Raw genomic sequence first — 16,388 nt, forward strand, 5'->3', positions numbered from 1 at the left:
TAAATATCCAGTTGTCCCAGTACCGTTTGTTGAAAAGACTTCTTTCCCCCATTGAATTGTCTTGATACTCTTATCAAAAATAAATTGACTGTAGATGTAAGGGTTTATTTTGGGGCTCAGTTCTACTCCATTCATCTATATGTCTAACCTTATACTAGTAATACCTTGTCTTGATTATTGCACTTTATAGTAATTTTCAAAATCAGGAAGTGCTAATCTTTCAATTTAGTTCTTTTTTTTCAAGATGTTTTGGCTATTCTGGATTCCTTGCATTTCCTTATGCATTTTAGATCAACCTGCCAATTTCTGCAAAAATGCCATCTGGGATTTTGGTAGAGATTGTATTGAATCTCTTTGTGGGGTGTTACCATATTAACAATATTACATCTTCCAGTCATGAACATAGGATGTATTTCTATTTACTTAGGCTGTCTTTGAGTTTCATCATTTTTTTTTTTTGGTTTGTTTTTATTTATTTTATTTTTTAATGTTTATTTATTTATTTCTTTTTTTAGTGTTTAATTTTTTTTAATATGAAATTTATTGTCAAATTGGTTTCCATACAACATCCAGTGCTCATGCCAACAGGTGCCTTCCTCAATGCCCATCACCCACCCTCCCCTCCCTCCCACCCCCCATCAACCCTCAGTTTGTTCTCAGTTCTTTTTTTTTTTTTTTTGACAATAAATTTCATATATTAAAAAAATAAAAAAAGACTTTAAAAAAGAAAAAAAATAAAAGTGTGTTTCATCATTTTTAGCATACAAAACTTCCACTTCTTTGTTAACTTACTCCTCTGAGTATTTTATTCTTTGTTCCTGTTGTAAATGGAATCACTTTCTTACTTATTTCATTTTGGAAATGTTTAATGCCATTGTATAGGAGTAAAATTAATTTTTGTTTATTTATATGATTTCTTGTTGTCTTGCTGAACTTAATTATTATCTCTAAAATTGTGTGTGTGTGGATTCCTTAGAAATTTATCTATATAAGATTTTATTATGAATCACTTTGTTGCATACCTGAAACTAATATAACACTGTATGTTAACTATAGAATTAAAATAACATTAAAAAAATTTTTTTTAAAGTTTTTTTATTTATTTTTGAGACAGAGAGAGGCAGAGCATGAATGGGGGAGGGGCAGAGAGAGAGGGAGACACAGAATCGGAAGCAGGCTCCAGGCTCTGAGCCATCAGCCCAGAGCCCGACGCGGGGCTCGAACTCACGGACCGCGAGATCGTGACCTGAGCTGAAGTCGGCTGCTTAACCGACTGAGCCACCCAGGCGCCCCTAAAATAACATTTTTAAAAAAGATTGTTATGTACAGAGTTTTACTTCTACTTTTCCAAACTAAATGTCTTTTATTTATTTTTCTTACCTAATTGCCTTGGTTGGAACCTCTAGTATATGAATGAAAGTGAATAGTGAGTAGTGTATGAATAAAAGTGGTGAAAATATATATCCTTGTCTTGTGTCTTGTTCCTGATCTTAGAGGGAAAGCTTTTGATCTTTCACCATTAAATATGATGTTACCTGTGATTTTTCATAGGTGCCCTTTCTTAAATTGAGGTAGTTTTCTTCTGTTCCTAGCTTGTTTAGTGTTTTGTGTATGAATGGTTACTGGATTTTGTCAAGTGCTTTTCTACATCTATGGAGATTATTCGGCTTTTGTCCTTTATTAATGTTATATTACAGTGACTAATTGGTTTTTATATGTTGAATTGACCTTGCATTCTTGGGATAAATTCTTGGTATATAGTTCTTTTTTATGTATTGCTGGATTCTGTTTGCTAGTATTTCATTTAGGATTTTTGTGTCTCTTCATAATGGATAGTTTTTATTTGGCTTGGTAGTTTTCTTTTCTTGTGATATCCTTGTCTAGTTTGATATTAGGTTAATGTTGCTGTCACAGAATGAGTTGGGAAGTGTTCCTTCCTCTTCCCTTTTTTAAAATTTGTGAAGCATTTGTGTTAATTTTTTTTTTAATGTCTAATAGAATTCACCAGTAAAATCTGTCTATCCCTGGGCTATTCTTTGTGGCAAGTTTTTTAATTATTCACTGTTTTTTTTATTTATTACAGATCTATTTAGATTTTCTATTACATCTTTGAGTCAGTTTGGTAGTGTGTGCCTTTATAGGAAATTAGTCATTTTGTCTAGGATATCTAGGTTTTTTTTTCTTTTTTTAAATTTTACTTTTATTACTGTGTAGCTAACATAGTGTTATATTAGTTTAGGATATCTACTTTGTTGATGTATGATTTTTAATGTTATTTTCTGATTCTCTTTTATGTTTCTTTAAGGTTAATGGTGATGTCTCTTCCTTTATTCCTGATTTTAACAACTTAAATCTTCTCTTTTTTTTTTCTTTCTTGGTCAGTCTAGCGACAGGTTTATAAATTTGTTGATCTTTTCAAAGAACCAACCTTTGGTTTCATTGATCTTCTGTGTTGTTTTTCTGTTCTTTTTTTTTCTGCTCTAACCTTTTATTTATTTCCTTCTTTTTGTTTGCTTTGAGTTTAGTTTTCAATTCATTTACTCTCAAGGCAGGTTAGGCTAATGGGTTTTTGGTATGAATTTCTTTAAAAATATGTTTTTTTACAGCTATAAATTGCCCTCCAAGCACTGCTTTAGCTGCATCTCATACTGTTTGGTATGTTGTATTTTCCTTTTCATTCAAATTTCAGTATATTCTAATATCTTTTGTGACCCAATATTTTACTCATTTGGTGTTTAGGAATATGTTTTTTTAAATTTTCATATTTCGTGAATTTCCCAAATTTCCTTTTGTTACTTGTTTCTTTTTCATTTCTTTGATGTTGGAGAACAGACTTTTTAAGTTTTTAATCTTTTTGTTTTGTGGCCTAACATATGGTCTATCTTGGAGAATTTCTACCTGCATTTGACACAAATATATATTCTGCTGTTTTGGGAATGGAGTGCTCCATATATGTTTGTTAGATCTAGTTGATTTATAGTGTTGTTGAAGTCTTCTATTAGTTGATCTATTTTCTCGTTTTTCTATCCATTATTAAAAGTGTTTTATTGAAGTTTCCAACTGTTAGTATTGAATATTTTATGTCTCCCTTTAATTGTTATGTCTTCATGTATTTTTGGACTCTATTGTTAGGTACATATATGTTTATAATTATTATAACTTCTCAATAGATTGAACCTTTATCATTATAAAGTGACCTCCATTTTTATGGACAATATTTGTCATAGAATAGATTTTTCCTGGTATCAGTAGAACCACACCAGTTTTCTTTTGGTTACTGTTTGCATAATGGGATGTTTTCCCCCCCGTCCTGTTTCTTTCAGAATTTTTCCATCTTTGAATTTAAAGTCTCTCTTTTGGAGCACCTGGGTGGCTCAGTTAGTTGAGTGTCCAACTCTTGATTTTGGCTGGGGTCATGATCCCAGGGTCGTGGAATCGAGCCCCACATTGGGCTCCACACTGAGCATGAAGGCTGCTTAAGATTCTTTATTTCTCTCTCTCTCTCTCTCTCTCTCTCTCTCTCTCTCTGCCCCTCTCCCCTGCTCACTTGCTCTCTTAAAAAAAAAAAAAAAAGTCTGTTTTGACCGCATATAGTTGGGTTATTCTTTTTAATACATTTTGCCAGTCTCTGCTTTTCCATTTATCTTTAAAGTAATTACTGATGAGGTAGGATTTACATCTATCGTTTGCTATTTGTTTTCAATCTGTCTTATTTCTTTTTGTTTTCTCTGTTTCCATTATTACTTTCTTTTGTGTTCAATAGATATTTAATTCCTTTGTTGTGTATTTTACTATATTTTTTCAGGTATTTTCTTAAATGGTTGTCTGAGGATTACAGTTAGCATCCTAATAGACAATAGTTCAGATTAATACCAATTCAATTTCAGTAGTATATAAAAAATATGATCCTATATGTCTCCATTTCATTTCCCCTTCTCTGTGCTGCTTTTGTTCTCCATGTTACATCTTCATACATTGTCCACTGAGAGATATTTGCAATTATTGCTTTAGCAGTTATATTCTAAATTAGATAGGAAAAACAGAACCAAAAAATATATTTATGCTGTATTTTTACCTATATAGTTACTGTACTGATGCTTATTATTTCTTTGTGGGGATTTGAGTTACTGTCCAGTGTCCTTTTATTAGGTCAGGTCTGCTTGCAGCAAGTTTTCTGTTTTTGTTTATCTGAGAATGTCTAAATTTCTCCTGTGTCTCTAAAGGATACTTTTGCAGAATATGGAATTCTTAGTTGACAGTCTTTTCTTTCAGTTCCTTGAGTAGGTCATCTCACTGCCTTCTGGCCTTCATCGTTTCTGGTGTGATATTGGCACTTAATCTCATTGAGGATCTTGTATGTGATGAATTGAGGTTTTTTTCCTTGGTACTTTCAGGACTTGCTCTTTGGTTTCTGACCACTTGATTAAGTTGCTTTTAAATGTAGCTTTCTTTGAGTTTACCCTACTTGGTGTTTGTTGAGCTTCTTGGATATGTAGATACGGTTTTTCATCAAATCTGAGACGTTGTTAGCCATCGTTTCTTCCACTATTCTTTGTGCCTCTTTCTCTCCTCTCCTTCTAGGACTACCATTTGTAATGTTGGTATATTTGATAGTATTCCATAGGTCTCTGAGACTCTTACTTATTTTTCTTTCTTTTTTTCCTTCCTCCTTCCCTCCTTTACCCTCCCCCTCCCCTCACCTACCTACCACCCGTCTGTCCATCATTCCTTTTTTCCTTCTTTGCTTCCTTCCCACTCTTCCTACCTTCTTTTCTCTCTCTCAGAATGGCTTATTATCAATGGGCTTTCTCTCTCTCCTCAGAATGGGTAATATCAATGAGCCTATCTTCAAATTCATTGATTCTTTTTTCTGCCAGTTCAGATCTGTTGTTGTATCCAACCTAGTGAATTTTGCATTTTATTTTATTTTATTTTTAATGTTTTATTTATTTTTGAGAGAGAAAGAGTGCAAATGGGGGAGGGACAGAGAGAGAGAGGGAAACAGAAGATCCAAAGTGGGCTCTGTGCTGACAGCAGCAAGCCTGATGTGAGGCTCAAACTCACAAACTGCGAGATCATGAACTGAGCCGAAGTCAGATCTTTAACTGACTGAGCCACCCAGGGACCCCGAATTTTGCATTTTAATTAGTGTACTTTTCAATAATTTCTAGTTGGTTCTTTTTAAAAACTGTGTTTTTATTTGCTGAGATATCCTCCTGATACTTTCCTTTATTCCTTTACACATGGTTTCCTTTAGTGTTTTTAATATATTGAAAATGTCTGATTTTAAGTTTTTGTCTAGTAATTTCAATATCTGGGCTTCCTCAGAGACATTTTCTGTTGGTTGTTTTCTTCCTGTGTGTATGGGCCATATTTCCTTGTTTTGTTTGTTTGTTTGTTTTGTTTTTTATTTGTTTTTTTGCATTTTTTATAATGTTTTGTTTAAAAAACTGGATATTTTAAATACTACAGTTTGGCACTGGTAGAAATCAGATTATTCTCCACCTCAGGGTTCGTTGTTGCTATATGTTGTTGTTTGTTTGTTTAATAACTTTTCTGATCTATTCTATGAAGTCATTAAAGTCAGTATTCTTTGTATTGTGTGGCTGTAACATCTCTGCTCGGTTAGCTTAGTGGTCAGCTGATGGTTGGACAGGGATCGCTTTAAATATCTAGAACCGTAACATTGTTTGTCTTTGCCTGGGAACAGGCTACCTCAGAAGTAGGAAGGGAGAGTAGGAATAGAGCAACTGAAAACATTCTTACTATTCTTACCAAGATCTAGCCAATATTCTTGAATAGACACTTCCTGCAAAGATTTGGTTAATTCCAGAGTTCTTTTGTTTAAAGGAATGACGCACCCCACCCACAAAAAAATTAAAATTAAAAATTCACATGAGTCCCACAACATTAAGAGAGTCAAATCGGGAGAAAAGCCACCCTTTTGAAGCCGTGTTCCTGGCTATTCCCCCGATTTGGTCTTTGCTCAACCTTTTTTCATTTTAGCCTCATTTGCTGTATGTATGTATGTATGTATGTATGTATGTATGTATGTGTGTGTGTGTATTGTGTGTGTGTGTACACACACACACACACACTGAAAAATTTCAAAATAATCAAGACCTGGTTTCTTTTTGTTTAACAATACTCCCTTTAGTATAGCTCTCCTCTTACATTTTATATAATTACTAAGAGACCAGAGGGCATCTCAACACTTTCCTTAGGAGTTTCCCTAGATAGATCACCTAATTTATTGCTTACATTTTCTACTTTCCAGATTACTGTAAACAATAGTGTTATAGAACTTTCTGCCACTACAAAATAAGTATATTCTTTCCTCTACTTTCCAATAACATTTACATCATTGTCCTACAAATCCTCACTGTACACACCTTATCAAAGACCATGAAGCTCCTATTAGCAACTTCTTCCATACTGTTCAATTTACAATGTTAGTTCTCCCCAAAGCCCACTGCCTGGTTCTAAAGCCAAACATGCATTTTTCTTACAGCAATATCTCAACTAACACATACAAAAATTTGTTTTATTTATTTTTGCCATTTATCCCCAAAATTTGGCAGTTTAAAATAGCAAACATTTATTATCTCACATTTTCTCTGAGCTGGGACCCTCAGAGCAGCATAGCTGGATGTTTCCAGTGTGGTTTGTCACTTGGCTGTAATCAAAGGGTCAGCTAGGGTTCCAGTCATCTGGGATTTGATTGATCTAGAGTATCTTCTTCCAAGTTCATTCATTGGTTGTTTGCAGGAGACCAGTTCCTCTCCATGTGAGTCTCTCTATAGAGCTTCTAACAGTATGGTCTCCTCTGGAGTGAGTAATAAGAGAGATTGAAGGACAGAATAGGGGATGGGGAGTGAGGGTGTGGGGAGACAGGAAACACTAACATTCAAGAGTTACTTGATACTTTATTCTTTTATAACTTAATCTTGGAAGCGACATGCTTCTTTAGTATGCTCTTGATCACCCACACCACAGCTGATGTAACATGGAAGAGAGTACACAACAGAATGAAACCAGGAGTTGGAATCATTGAGGAAGCATCTTGAAACTGGCTATTACAAAGAGCTTGTTAAACTTTGAATTAGTTAAATTTGAAAAGTGAGGAGACACGGTAAAAAAGTTGTTTTTGTCTTCTTGGGGCAATAGACACTATTTCCATGTGGCAGCATTCTCTCTTCTAGCCAAATATTACTTGCCTGACCTTTAAAAACATTATGATTCCTGGTCTGTATCTCTAGTTAACTCATTTGCTTGTGCACATAATCTGAAAGGCTCAGTGGCTAATCAGCAGCGTTTTCTTGGTCTCTTTGTCTTTCTCTTTTTTAATTAATTAAACATACACGTATTCCCCAATACAAAGGGCCAAAACTGAGTACGTGAAAAGAATAGGCAGCATTATGTATTCTGCTTTAAACTTAGGTATAAACTCAACCCTAAACTGTAGCCCTAGGGAGATGACATGAATCCAGATATGTTTCTGTTCTTTTTTTGGTAAATTTAATCATTTTGAATTTATAAGTTGACATTATTCAATAAATTGTAGGATAGTTAAACAAAATACCTAGAAGTAAATCCAGTATCTCCTTTTCTCACATATTACAAAGCAAAATTAGGCTTGAAAAAAGATGGAAAAGAATGTTCACAGAAGCCTTCAACAATTCCTGTAGGTAATAATCAAGAAATGATACATACTGGGAATCCCTATGTATACAACATGAAAATTTCTTGTTTTAGTGAATCACGTCATTTAAGGTACCTGTGCTAATATTGCCTATTCTGGACCAAAAAGTATTTACATGTACTTAGAAATTAGGTCCTTTCTATTTTTCTATTAGTTAATAATTTTATGCTAACCTAGTTAATATTTTTACTTATTTGGCAGTTTGTGACTTAAATAAAATACAACTGCTCAGTCTGCATCTTAATAGCTAATGTTTACTAGACTGTTAAAATGTGCCAAGTACAGGAATTCAGTATTTTATCTCCAATCCTGTGTAACTTTAAAATATCCTGTGAGCAAGCTCTATTATGATTTCTAAGATTCTGTTATCATTTCCATTTTTATGAACAGAGAAACTAAAACATAGAGGGGTATGTGATTACCCTGAGCTCATAAACATGGCTAAGATTGCAACCTATAGCTAAGCCTTTTTCCCCCCCTAGTACCTAAAAACAGTAGTGCCTCTCTTCCCTATTGGGTTCTAAATGAATAAATGTGAAGGCTAAAATGTTATTTTTTTATAGATCCACAGTTCCTTCTCTCAGATGTTTTTTTGAGAATTTAATTTTTTTGTTTTGAAAGAGGTAATGTAACCAGGATGTTTATTATGTAACATCTCCAGCAGGTCCAAAACAGTACCCTGTGATCAAATATATTGATACTTCTGGGGGACTATAAATAGATTCATTTCAGCCTAGATCACATTTTGCTATCACATTTGGTAGTGGTCATGGTAGAGACAGTTTGTTGCTTCTCCTCACCTCCAAATAGTACATGTTTTCAAACCATTTCGCACTTAAAAAAATTTTTTATCTATGTTTTTATTTTAGAGAGAGCATACACAAGCTGGCAAGAGAGCTTGTTGGGGGGTGGAGAGAGAGAGAGAGAGACAGAGACAGAGAATGAGAGAGAGAGAGAATCCTAAGCAGGCTCCACACTCAGCATGGGGCCTGATGCAGGGTTCAATCCCACGACCCTGGGATCATGATCTGAACTGAAATCAAGAGTCAGACACTCAACCAGCTGAGCCACCCAGGCAAACTGCCGCCCTTATATTTTAGAGTCATGGATCTATAACAGTAGATGTTTTGGGGAACTTGTCTTCAAATCTCTTAGACATGTGCTTCAGCTAATACTGAACCCCAAAACTAAAGAGACTTTTTTTTTTTTAATTTTTTTTTTTTTCAATGTTTTTCATTTATTTTTGGGACAGAGAGAGACAGAGCATGAACGGGGGAGGGGCAGAGAGAGAGGGAGACACAGAATCGGAAACAGGCTCCAGGCTCCGAGCCATCAGCCCATAGCCTGACGTGGGGCTCGAACTCACAGACCGCGAGATCGTGACCTGGCTGAAGTCGGACGCTTAACCGACTGCGCCACCCAGGCGCCCCCAAAACTAAAGAGACTTAATCCTTCAGTCTCAGACAGCCCTGGATCAAGGCATGCCTATTCAAATAACACTAATCTGCCTGGGTAAGAGTTAAGGTATTTAAGGAGCAAAGGCTTAGTATCTCAAGGTTCAGTTCTAAGAGGAAGAAGTATGCAGCCTAATCACATCTGCATAGTTAATCCTTTCCAATTTACCAATAGGTCTACCTCTGAAGGAGCAGAATAAATGAAAGGATTGGAGGCCAGAAGCACGTGTGTAGAAAAACCACCACTACCTAGTCTCCCCAGTACCAAAACTCCTTATCACTATACTGTGTTTACAAGTAGTCTGTCCTTATTCCACACCTCTTATATAAATCATTCAATTGTTTTACCTCTTGTACAAGTTCAACCAGAATTGTCTATCATTGCTGACCTTCATTATAGTTATAGCAGATCAACATGTTTTGAGGTCAAGAATTAAGACCCTCAATAATGGTATTGCCGTTTTTATAGGAGAGTCTTAATAGATACATGCTAAAATATTTAGGAGTGAAACGTCATAATTCTACAATTTGCTTTCAGTGGTTCTGCAAACAAACAAAAAAGTTTAAAAACTAAGTATGGTCGAATACTAACAATTCTTGAATCTTGGTAGAAGCCGCCTGTGTCACTGTAGAGTTCTTTACCTTTTCTTTATGATTGGAATTTCTCAGTGTAGGTTGAGGAAAGAAAAATTTTTGATGACCTTCAGGTTATTCTATATAGGATTCTATATAGAGTACACATTTGATAGAATTGAAAATTTTAATGGTAATAGTTATAAGAATTTAGATGTTTTGTTTAATAGTTAATGCATGCACTTACTTTGTATATTAAGTTAGAAATTGCCTAGTTACAATTTATGTTCACATTGTGTTTTAATATCTAGTAGAATACCTTTGAATTAAAACTGAAAATAAGCTGTTTTGCTTCTCTAATTCTTTGTCTGTATTTTAGTTTGGAACCAAAAGTGTTTGTTTTTAAGAAATGATTAAATATGCCAAGTTTTGGGTTGATGTAATACTAATCAAATCTACAAGGTTTCTGTTGCTAAGTCCTAGAAACCATTAGCCATTGTGGACTGAACTAAAAGACTTCTGAAACCTTTAATTTTTAATAAAAATAAATTTAAGTGTTGGTATTTTGCATTTCTCCTTTTTAATGCTTATCATATTTATTTCTTCCCTAGATCTTCCTCAGAACTGTGATCCTAACATTCCCTTAGTTGCTCAGGAATTAATGAAAAAGATGATACGTCAGTTTGCAATTGAGTATATTTCAAAAAGCGGTAAAATTCAAGAAAATAGAAATGGTTCAATTGGACCAAGTCTAATATGTAAAAGTATCCAAATGAATCAAGCAGAAAACTCCCTTCAGGAAGAGCAGGAAGGCCCCTTAGACCTCACTGTGAATCGAATGCAAGAACAAAACACTCAGCAAGGTAAGACTGTGTGTGTGTGTGTGTGTGTGTGTGTGTGTGTGTGTGTGTTTATGTGTGTGTGTGTAAAACATAATGCTTTGTTTTAGTATTATTTAATATATATAAACCTTATATTCATAAAGAAATATATTTTAGAAGTAATATTATGTGTAATTGGCCTATGTGATATGAACTAGAGAGAAGTGCTGAATTTTATATTCATTTGACTTTGTTTATTATATGAGAGGAAATTTGAGTTGCTCTTTGTCTCTTTTCATAATAAAGTATATGGTAAGACTATCATTTGTATTCTTTATTTATTTAATTTAAAAAAAGTTTTTTAATTTTATTTTTTTTTGAGAGAGCAAGTGAGCAGGGGAGGGTCAGAGGGAGAGGGAGAGAGGGAGGGAGAGAGAGAAAGAGAGAGAGAGAGAGAGAGCTCTAAGAAAGAGAGGGAGAGGGAGAAGGGAGGGAGGGAGGGAGAGAGGGAGATAGAGAGAGAGAGAGGGAGAGAGAGAGAGAATCCCAAGCAGGCTCTTCACTGTCAGAGCGGAGCCCAATGCGAGGCTTGAACTCACGACTATGAGATCATGACCTGAGCTGAAACCAAGAGTCGGATGCTTAACCAACTGAGCCACCCAGGCATCCCATAAAAACATATTTTTAAAATGTACAGCTGAGAATATTAATTAAGCACTTGCTGTTCAGTTTTTTATACTTAAGTGAAAAATAAAAATGAATTGATTTTTCATCAATTAGTTATAATGTAACTGGGGAAGAGAAAAGTAAATATATGTGATAAATATAATATAATCACACAGTTAACTATATAGAGATACATTTTTCATAGGAGTCCTGAATGATGAAAGGTATGTCGGACTTATCTAATACTTAATTGAAGGAAGAGTGATGATTCACAGAGGAAAGGAAGGAAGGGCCTTCTAAATGCTTGTGGCAGTTGCCAAATAAGCGTTTGCCTGGAGAAGAGAGAACAAGTATCTTTTGTTAACACAAGTTAGGGATCGTGTTGTCAATCCTTGAAGACAGGAAAATATCAGCATTAAGTTTGATCACAGAAGGCAGTGTGTTTTGGAGTTCTAAAGAAGAGTACCCAGTCAATGTTTAAAAAGATAGTCTTTTCATTATATGAAACAGATTAAAATTGAAAGGGGATGAAATATGGAAATAATTTTCTCTTTTTGCTTCCCTAATTTTGGGTCATGGGTGTTTATATAGAAAAATCTGAGAAATATTAAGATAATAATTAGTTTATAAGACAGAAAGGTCCAAGATGACACATCATAAGTCCTGAGGAAAAAATACATCAATACATAGAATTTTGGAAGTTAGAAAGTATAGGATTTTTAGAGTTTTGCTTGCTTTCTTTTTGCTCTTCCATGTTTCATACCCTCTTTGAGCTCTTTGTGGGAGGCAGTTCAGTGTTGTAACAATACTGAAACATAGCCTTTGGTGTCTAACAAACTTGTAGTTGAAATCTCAGCTCTGCAACTTACTTGAAAAGGTAACTTTACCTATTGGAGCATTAGTTTCCCCATTTGTTACTTGGCAGTAATAATAACAAACTAATTAGAGCAATGTGAAAGTCAAATATGAGCTAACCAACTCATAAAAGATAGCCAAACCCTGGCCTCCATACTCTGTACCTCCTGTTCCTTACTACCACAGAAGAGAAGCCTTAGCAGTAACATAGTGATCTGTAAATATTTGTATGGCCATTAGACTAAAGTAGGATGGAACTTTCTTTGAATAACCCAGGAGTAGAATTAGGATCTGGAAATTATATGGAAACAGATTTCAGGTCCATTTATGAAAGAATATTTCTAAGGATCAGACATTTCTCCAAGTGGAAAGTGGTTGCCTTATCATTAGAGGTTTACAAAAGCATCAGATGAGTGGCTGGAATAAATGACATTTTAAAAGTAAATTTCCAATCTTTACATTCTGTGATTCTGTGAACTTAAGTGATAAGGCAGACTCAACTATATGTAGAAAACAAGTAAATTATTTAAATGACTGTGCTGTTCTCAGCAAAGTACACAAATATGTGTGTGAAAATCCTTTTCATCTGATGGTTGAAAACCATCAGTAATGATAGTATATATAAATCTATACCTTAAATAGTCTTCTTGATGATTTGGGGGGATAACTTCTTGTCTTATGTAATTTCAGTGCTCATACTTCAGGATAGGAACCATTTAGTCTAATGTGGCTTGTACCATAGAGAGCAAGGGAGAGAATGTTAATAGATTAAGCCAAAGAAATAAGGATCAGATTATGAAAAAGCTATGTAGGAAATAATAAGATTTTCTTTCTTAGGACCACAGAGAGCTGCTAGATTGCTTCAAGTGGACAGTAATGAAATTAGATTTTTTTAATAAAACCATTCTGCTGTGGTACAGATGGGTAGGCTCTAACTTTGCATACTTGCACACCAAATCTTTAAAAAAAAAAATGGAGCACATATCCTTTGAGGCATTTATGTGTGGATTCGTGTGTGTATGTATACACATCAATATCTGCACTAATCTTTCCACAAATTAAAATTTTTAAGGTTGAAGTAAAGATGTTATAAACAATTTTTAAATGTCTTGCTAATCATGACTTCACTGCCAGTATCTTATTACACAGTATAGACTTTGGGAGAATTTTATTAGTCATGATAGAAGCTATACATCCATATTTTAAATGGTTTTCTTAAGAATTAAAATTTTTGGCCTGAATTCACTGTTCTTACCTATAATCAATAAAGTGCTCACACTAGCAGTAGCAGTGTTCTTCCTTTGTTTGCTAGTGCTTACATTTTTCGTATTATTCTCACTTTATGTCTTAACAGTACTCATTTAAGCCCATTGTTCATTTTGTGAGTTGATTTATTCAAATTAGATCATGTAATCCATAGGTTTAATACCTAATCTAACCATAAGTAATGTAGGCAACTTATAGGCAGTTAGTGTAACTTATTAATCTTTAAATTATCAAACACAAATGGTTTTATAAGGTTCATATAGTTAAAGCAACAGATAATTTTTGTCTTTTGTGGACTATCTTAAAGAATAGAAAAGAAAAAAATATTGATCTAATCTTAATACCAAAACCAGACAGAATAGCAAAAGAAAGAAATTTGCAAACCAGTCTGACTTACAAACATAGGTGCAAACATCCTAAATAAATACTAGCAAATTGAATACAGTGAAGTGTAAAAACATAATAAATAATGACAGGGAGGCATGGATGAGTCCACATTTGAAAAACCTCCATGATTTTCCACATTACCAAGAAAAAGAAAAAAGAAAAGAAATGTATCATCCTAATATATACATTTAAAAATTCTACAAAAGCTGATACATATATAATAAAAAATACTTATAAAAATGAACAGTAAATGGGCACTGGCACTACCAAAAATATTGTAACCTAATGATTTAAAGTAATGGACAAAACAACAATGTACACTGTTGCCAATTTTCAACATTTTCCCTGACCATAAGAAGTCCTGACTTCTGTAACATGATGAGAAAAAAATGGAAGTATGAAAATAAGGAATAATAAATAATGTGTTATAAGGAAAGAATGAACAAAATTGTGGTGGCTTATAAATAATATGGTTATGGATGTAGAAAATATGAAAGAATAGGATAACGTTTATCAGAACTGATAAAAAGTTCCAAAAAGGTACTGCTCACAAGATCAGTATATATTACTGCATATCAGCAACCACCTAGTTAGACAATCCTGTGTTTAAAAAATCTTATTTACAATAGCAACAAAAGCAGTAAATGCACCAAAACATCTAAGAATGAAACTAATAAGCCATTTAAAACTTTATGGATAACATAAAACTAGTGAAGGACACAAGACTCCCAAAATAAGCAATTGTATTTTAAATGGATGGACAGACTCTAAAAGATGGCATTTCATGCTTAATATGTTTACAGATTCATTCCCATTAAAATTCTCATAGGGTTTATTGTCAGAAATGACTTGCCAATCCTAAAATTTATGAGCAATACTTAAAAGAGCTAAGAAAAACTAAGCGTGGCTGAGGGAGTCACTCTAAAACGTATGAACACTTACTTGGTGCAGTAAAGTTAAAACATGGTTCTGCTGGCCATATAAAAATGAGTAGAACAATTTAGCAATCCGGAAACTCTCCAAACATTGGTGGAATCTGGTACAAGACAGAGATGTCATTATAAATCACTGGGAAAGATGGCGTATTGAATTAATGGTTCCAGGGGAACTGGTTACCCATTGTAGTACCCCATAAAGAAAAAAGATGATTCCTATTTTACACCACTCACAAAAGTAATTCAAGTGGGCTCAAGGATTAAATGTGAAAAGAAAAACTGAAAGAAAATATAAACAATTACATCCTACCAAACTCAAAATAAGAAGGAAGAATTTCTTAAGATGCAAGAATAACAATCCCTATAGCAATGTTGTAAATTTTATTGTATTGAAATGAACTTAAGTATTATAAAGGCACTATGAACAGAGTGAAAATTCAAGCCTCAAATGGAGATAGTATTTATAACTGATGTAACTGGCAACCATTCAACTAACAGAACAAAACTGCAGCAAATGAGAAAAACACAACTATGTAGAAGAATAGGCAAAAACAGTTGGCAGAATAGAATTAGCCATTTAAGCAAAGAAAAAGATACTCAAAAGAATATCCTATCCAGCCTCTGCCCCAGTATAGGGTTCTTTTATTCTCTACTGTAAGAGATGGTAATTCAACCGCTGATTGACAGTAAATACTTGCAAAAAATCTTTGTTTGACAGCTCTGACAATTAAGGTCATATATCTGAAATATCCATCCTTCATTTTAATTTTTTCTATCTGCAACAATGTTTTACTTAACAGTACTATAAATAATTTATAGAAATTATTGTATCTTTAAGACTTCTATTTTCCATGCTAATCTTTAAGAGTTTTTCCTCCCATCTGTAGCAATTTAGTCCTTCTACTAGTGCTGTAAATATTTATTGAAACTATTATGTCTCTCTAAACTTATGTTTTCCATGGAAATCTTTTCATCTTTTTGATTGTTCTTCATAAGTCAGTTTCCATATTCATCATTTTCCTGCCCTCTCTTCCACAAACTCTAGACTAACTTAAAATATAGTTACCCCAAAGGAAACATTCCCATTTATCTCTCCATTGTACATTCCAGCCAGGTATTTCAAATGTTAGAGATATTTCTTTGTGTACTTCCATTTCTACAGATTTGTATAAATACTCTGAACCTCAGAAACTGGGAGGAAGTAAGTCATGCATTGCTTGTACCAGTGATTCTTTTTTGCCCTGGCACACTGTTAAAAACAGGTAGAAATAACGTTAGCATATTATGTTTTTTTTAATTTTCGCTTTAATCTAGGCCCAAAGTAAAAACCTTCTAAATTGCAAAATACAGGAAGAGCTTACCAGTCCTATACAAAACAAGATCAAATGTGGGCAGAGATGAAACAGCGTGTCATTGGCCCTTGGTATAAATCTGCCATGAAGTCCAGTGGATATTCTGGTAGAGCTTTCATTATAGTAAATTTCTCGTTGCATTGCCATTGTTTCCATGTTTATCTTTCCACTATAATATATCCTTTGGAAGTAGGAACCTCTCTCTTCATTTTTGTATTCCTACTACATGTATGATGTATGATGTATTGGATTAAAAATCGTTATTGTAGGGGCTCCTGGGTGGGTCAGTCAGTTAAGCGTCTGACTTCAGCTCAGGTCATGATCTCACAGTTCGTGAGTTCGAGCCCTGCGTCGGGCTCTGTGCTGACAGCTCAGAG

The 16,388-nt window shown here is 34.1% G+C and overlaps 1 protein-coding gene across 13 annotated transcripts in view; it reads left to right on the forward strand.

Annotated features, from left to right (window-relative positions):
• Positions 1-16,388, forward strand: part of LCORL (ligand dependent nuclear receptor corepressor like) — a 167,673-nt gene that overhangs the window by 100,584 nt on the left and 50,701 nt on the right. For all 13 annotated transcript variants that reach the window (XM_019453616.2, XM_053901660.1, XM_019453620.2 and 10 more), the window contains one exon: positions 10,341-10,592. In XM_019453616.2, the coding sequence (XP_019309161.2) occupies positions 10,341-10,592 (252 nt within the window). The remainder of the gene's footprint in view (positions 1-10,340; positions 10,593-16,388) is intronic.

This window comes from Panthera pardus, unplaced genomic scaffold, assembly GCF_024362965.1.
Source record: "Panthera pardus isolate Hobbes unplaced genomic scaffold, ASM2436296v1 HiC_scaffold_13, whole genome shotgun sequence".
Classification (NCBI taxonomy): Eukaryota; Metazoa; Chordata; class Mammalia; order Carnivora; family Felidae; genus Panthera; species Panthera pardus.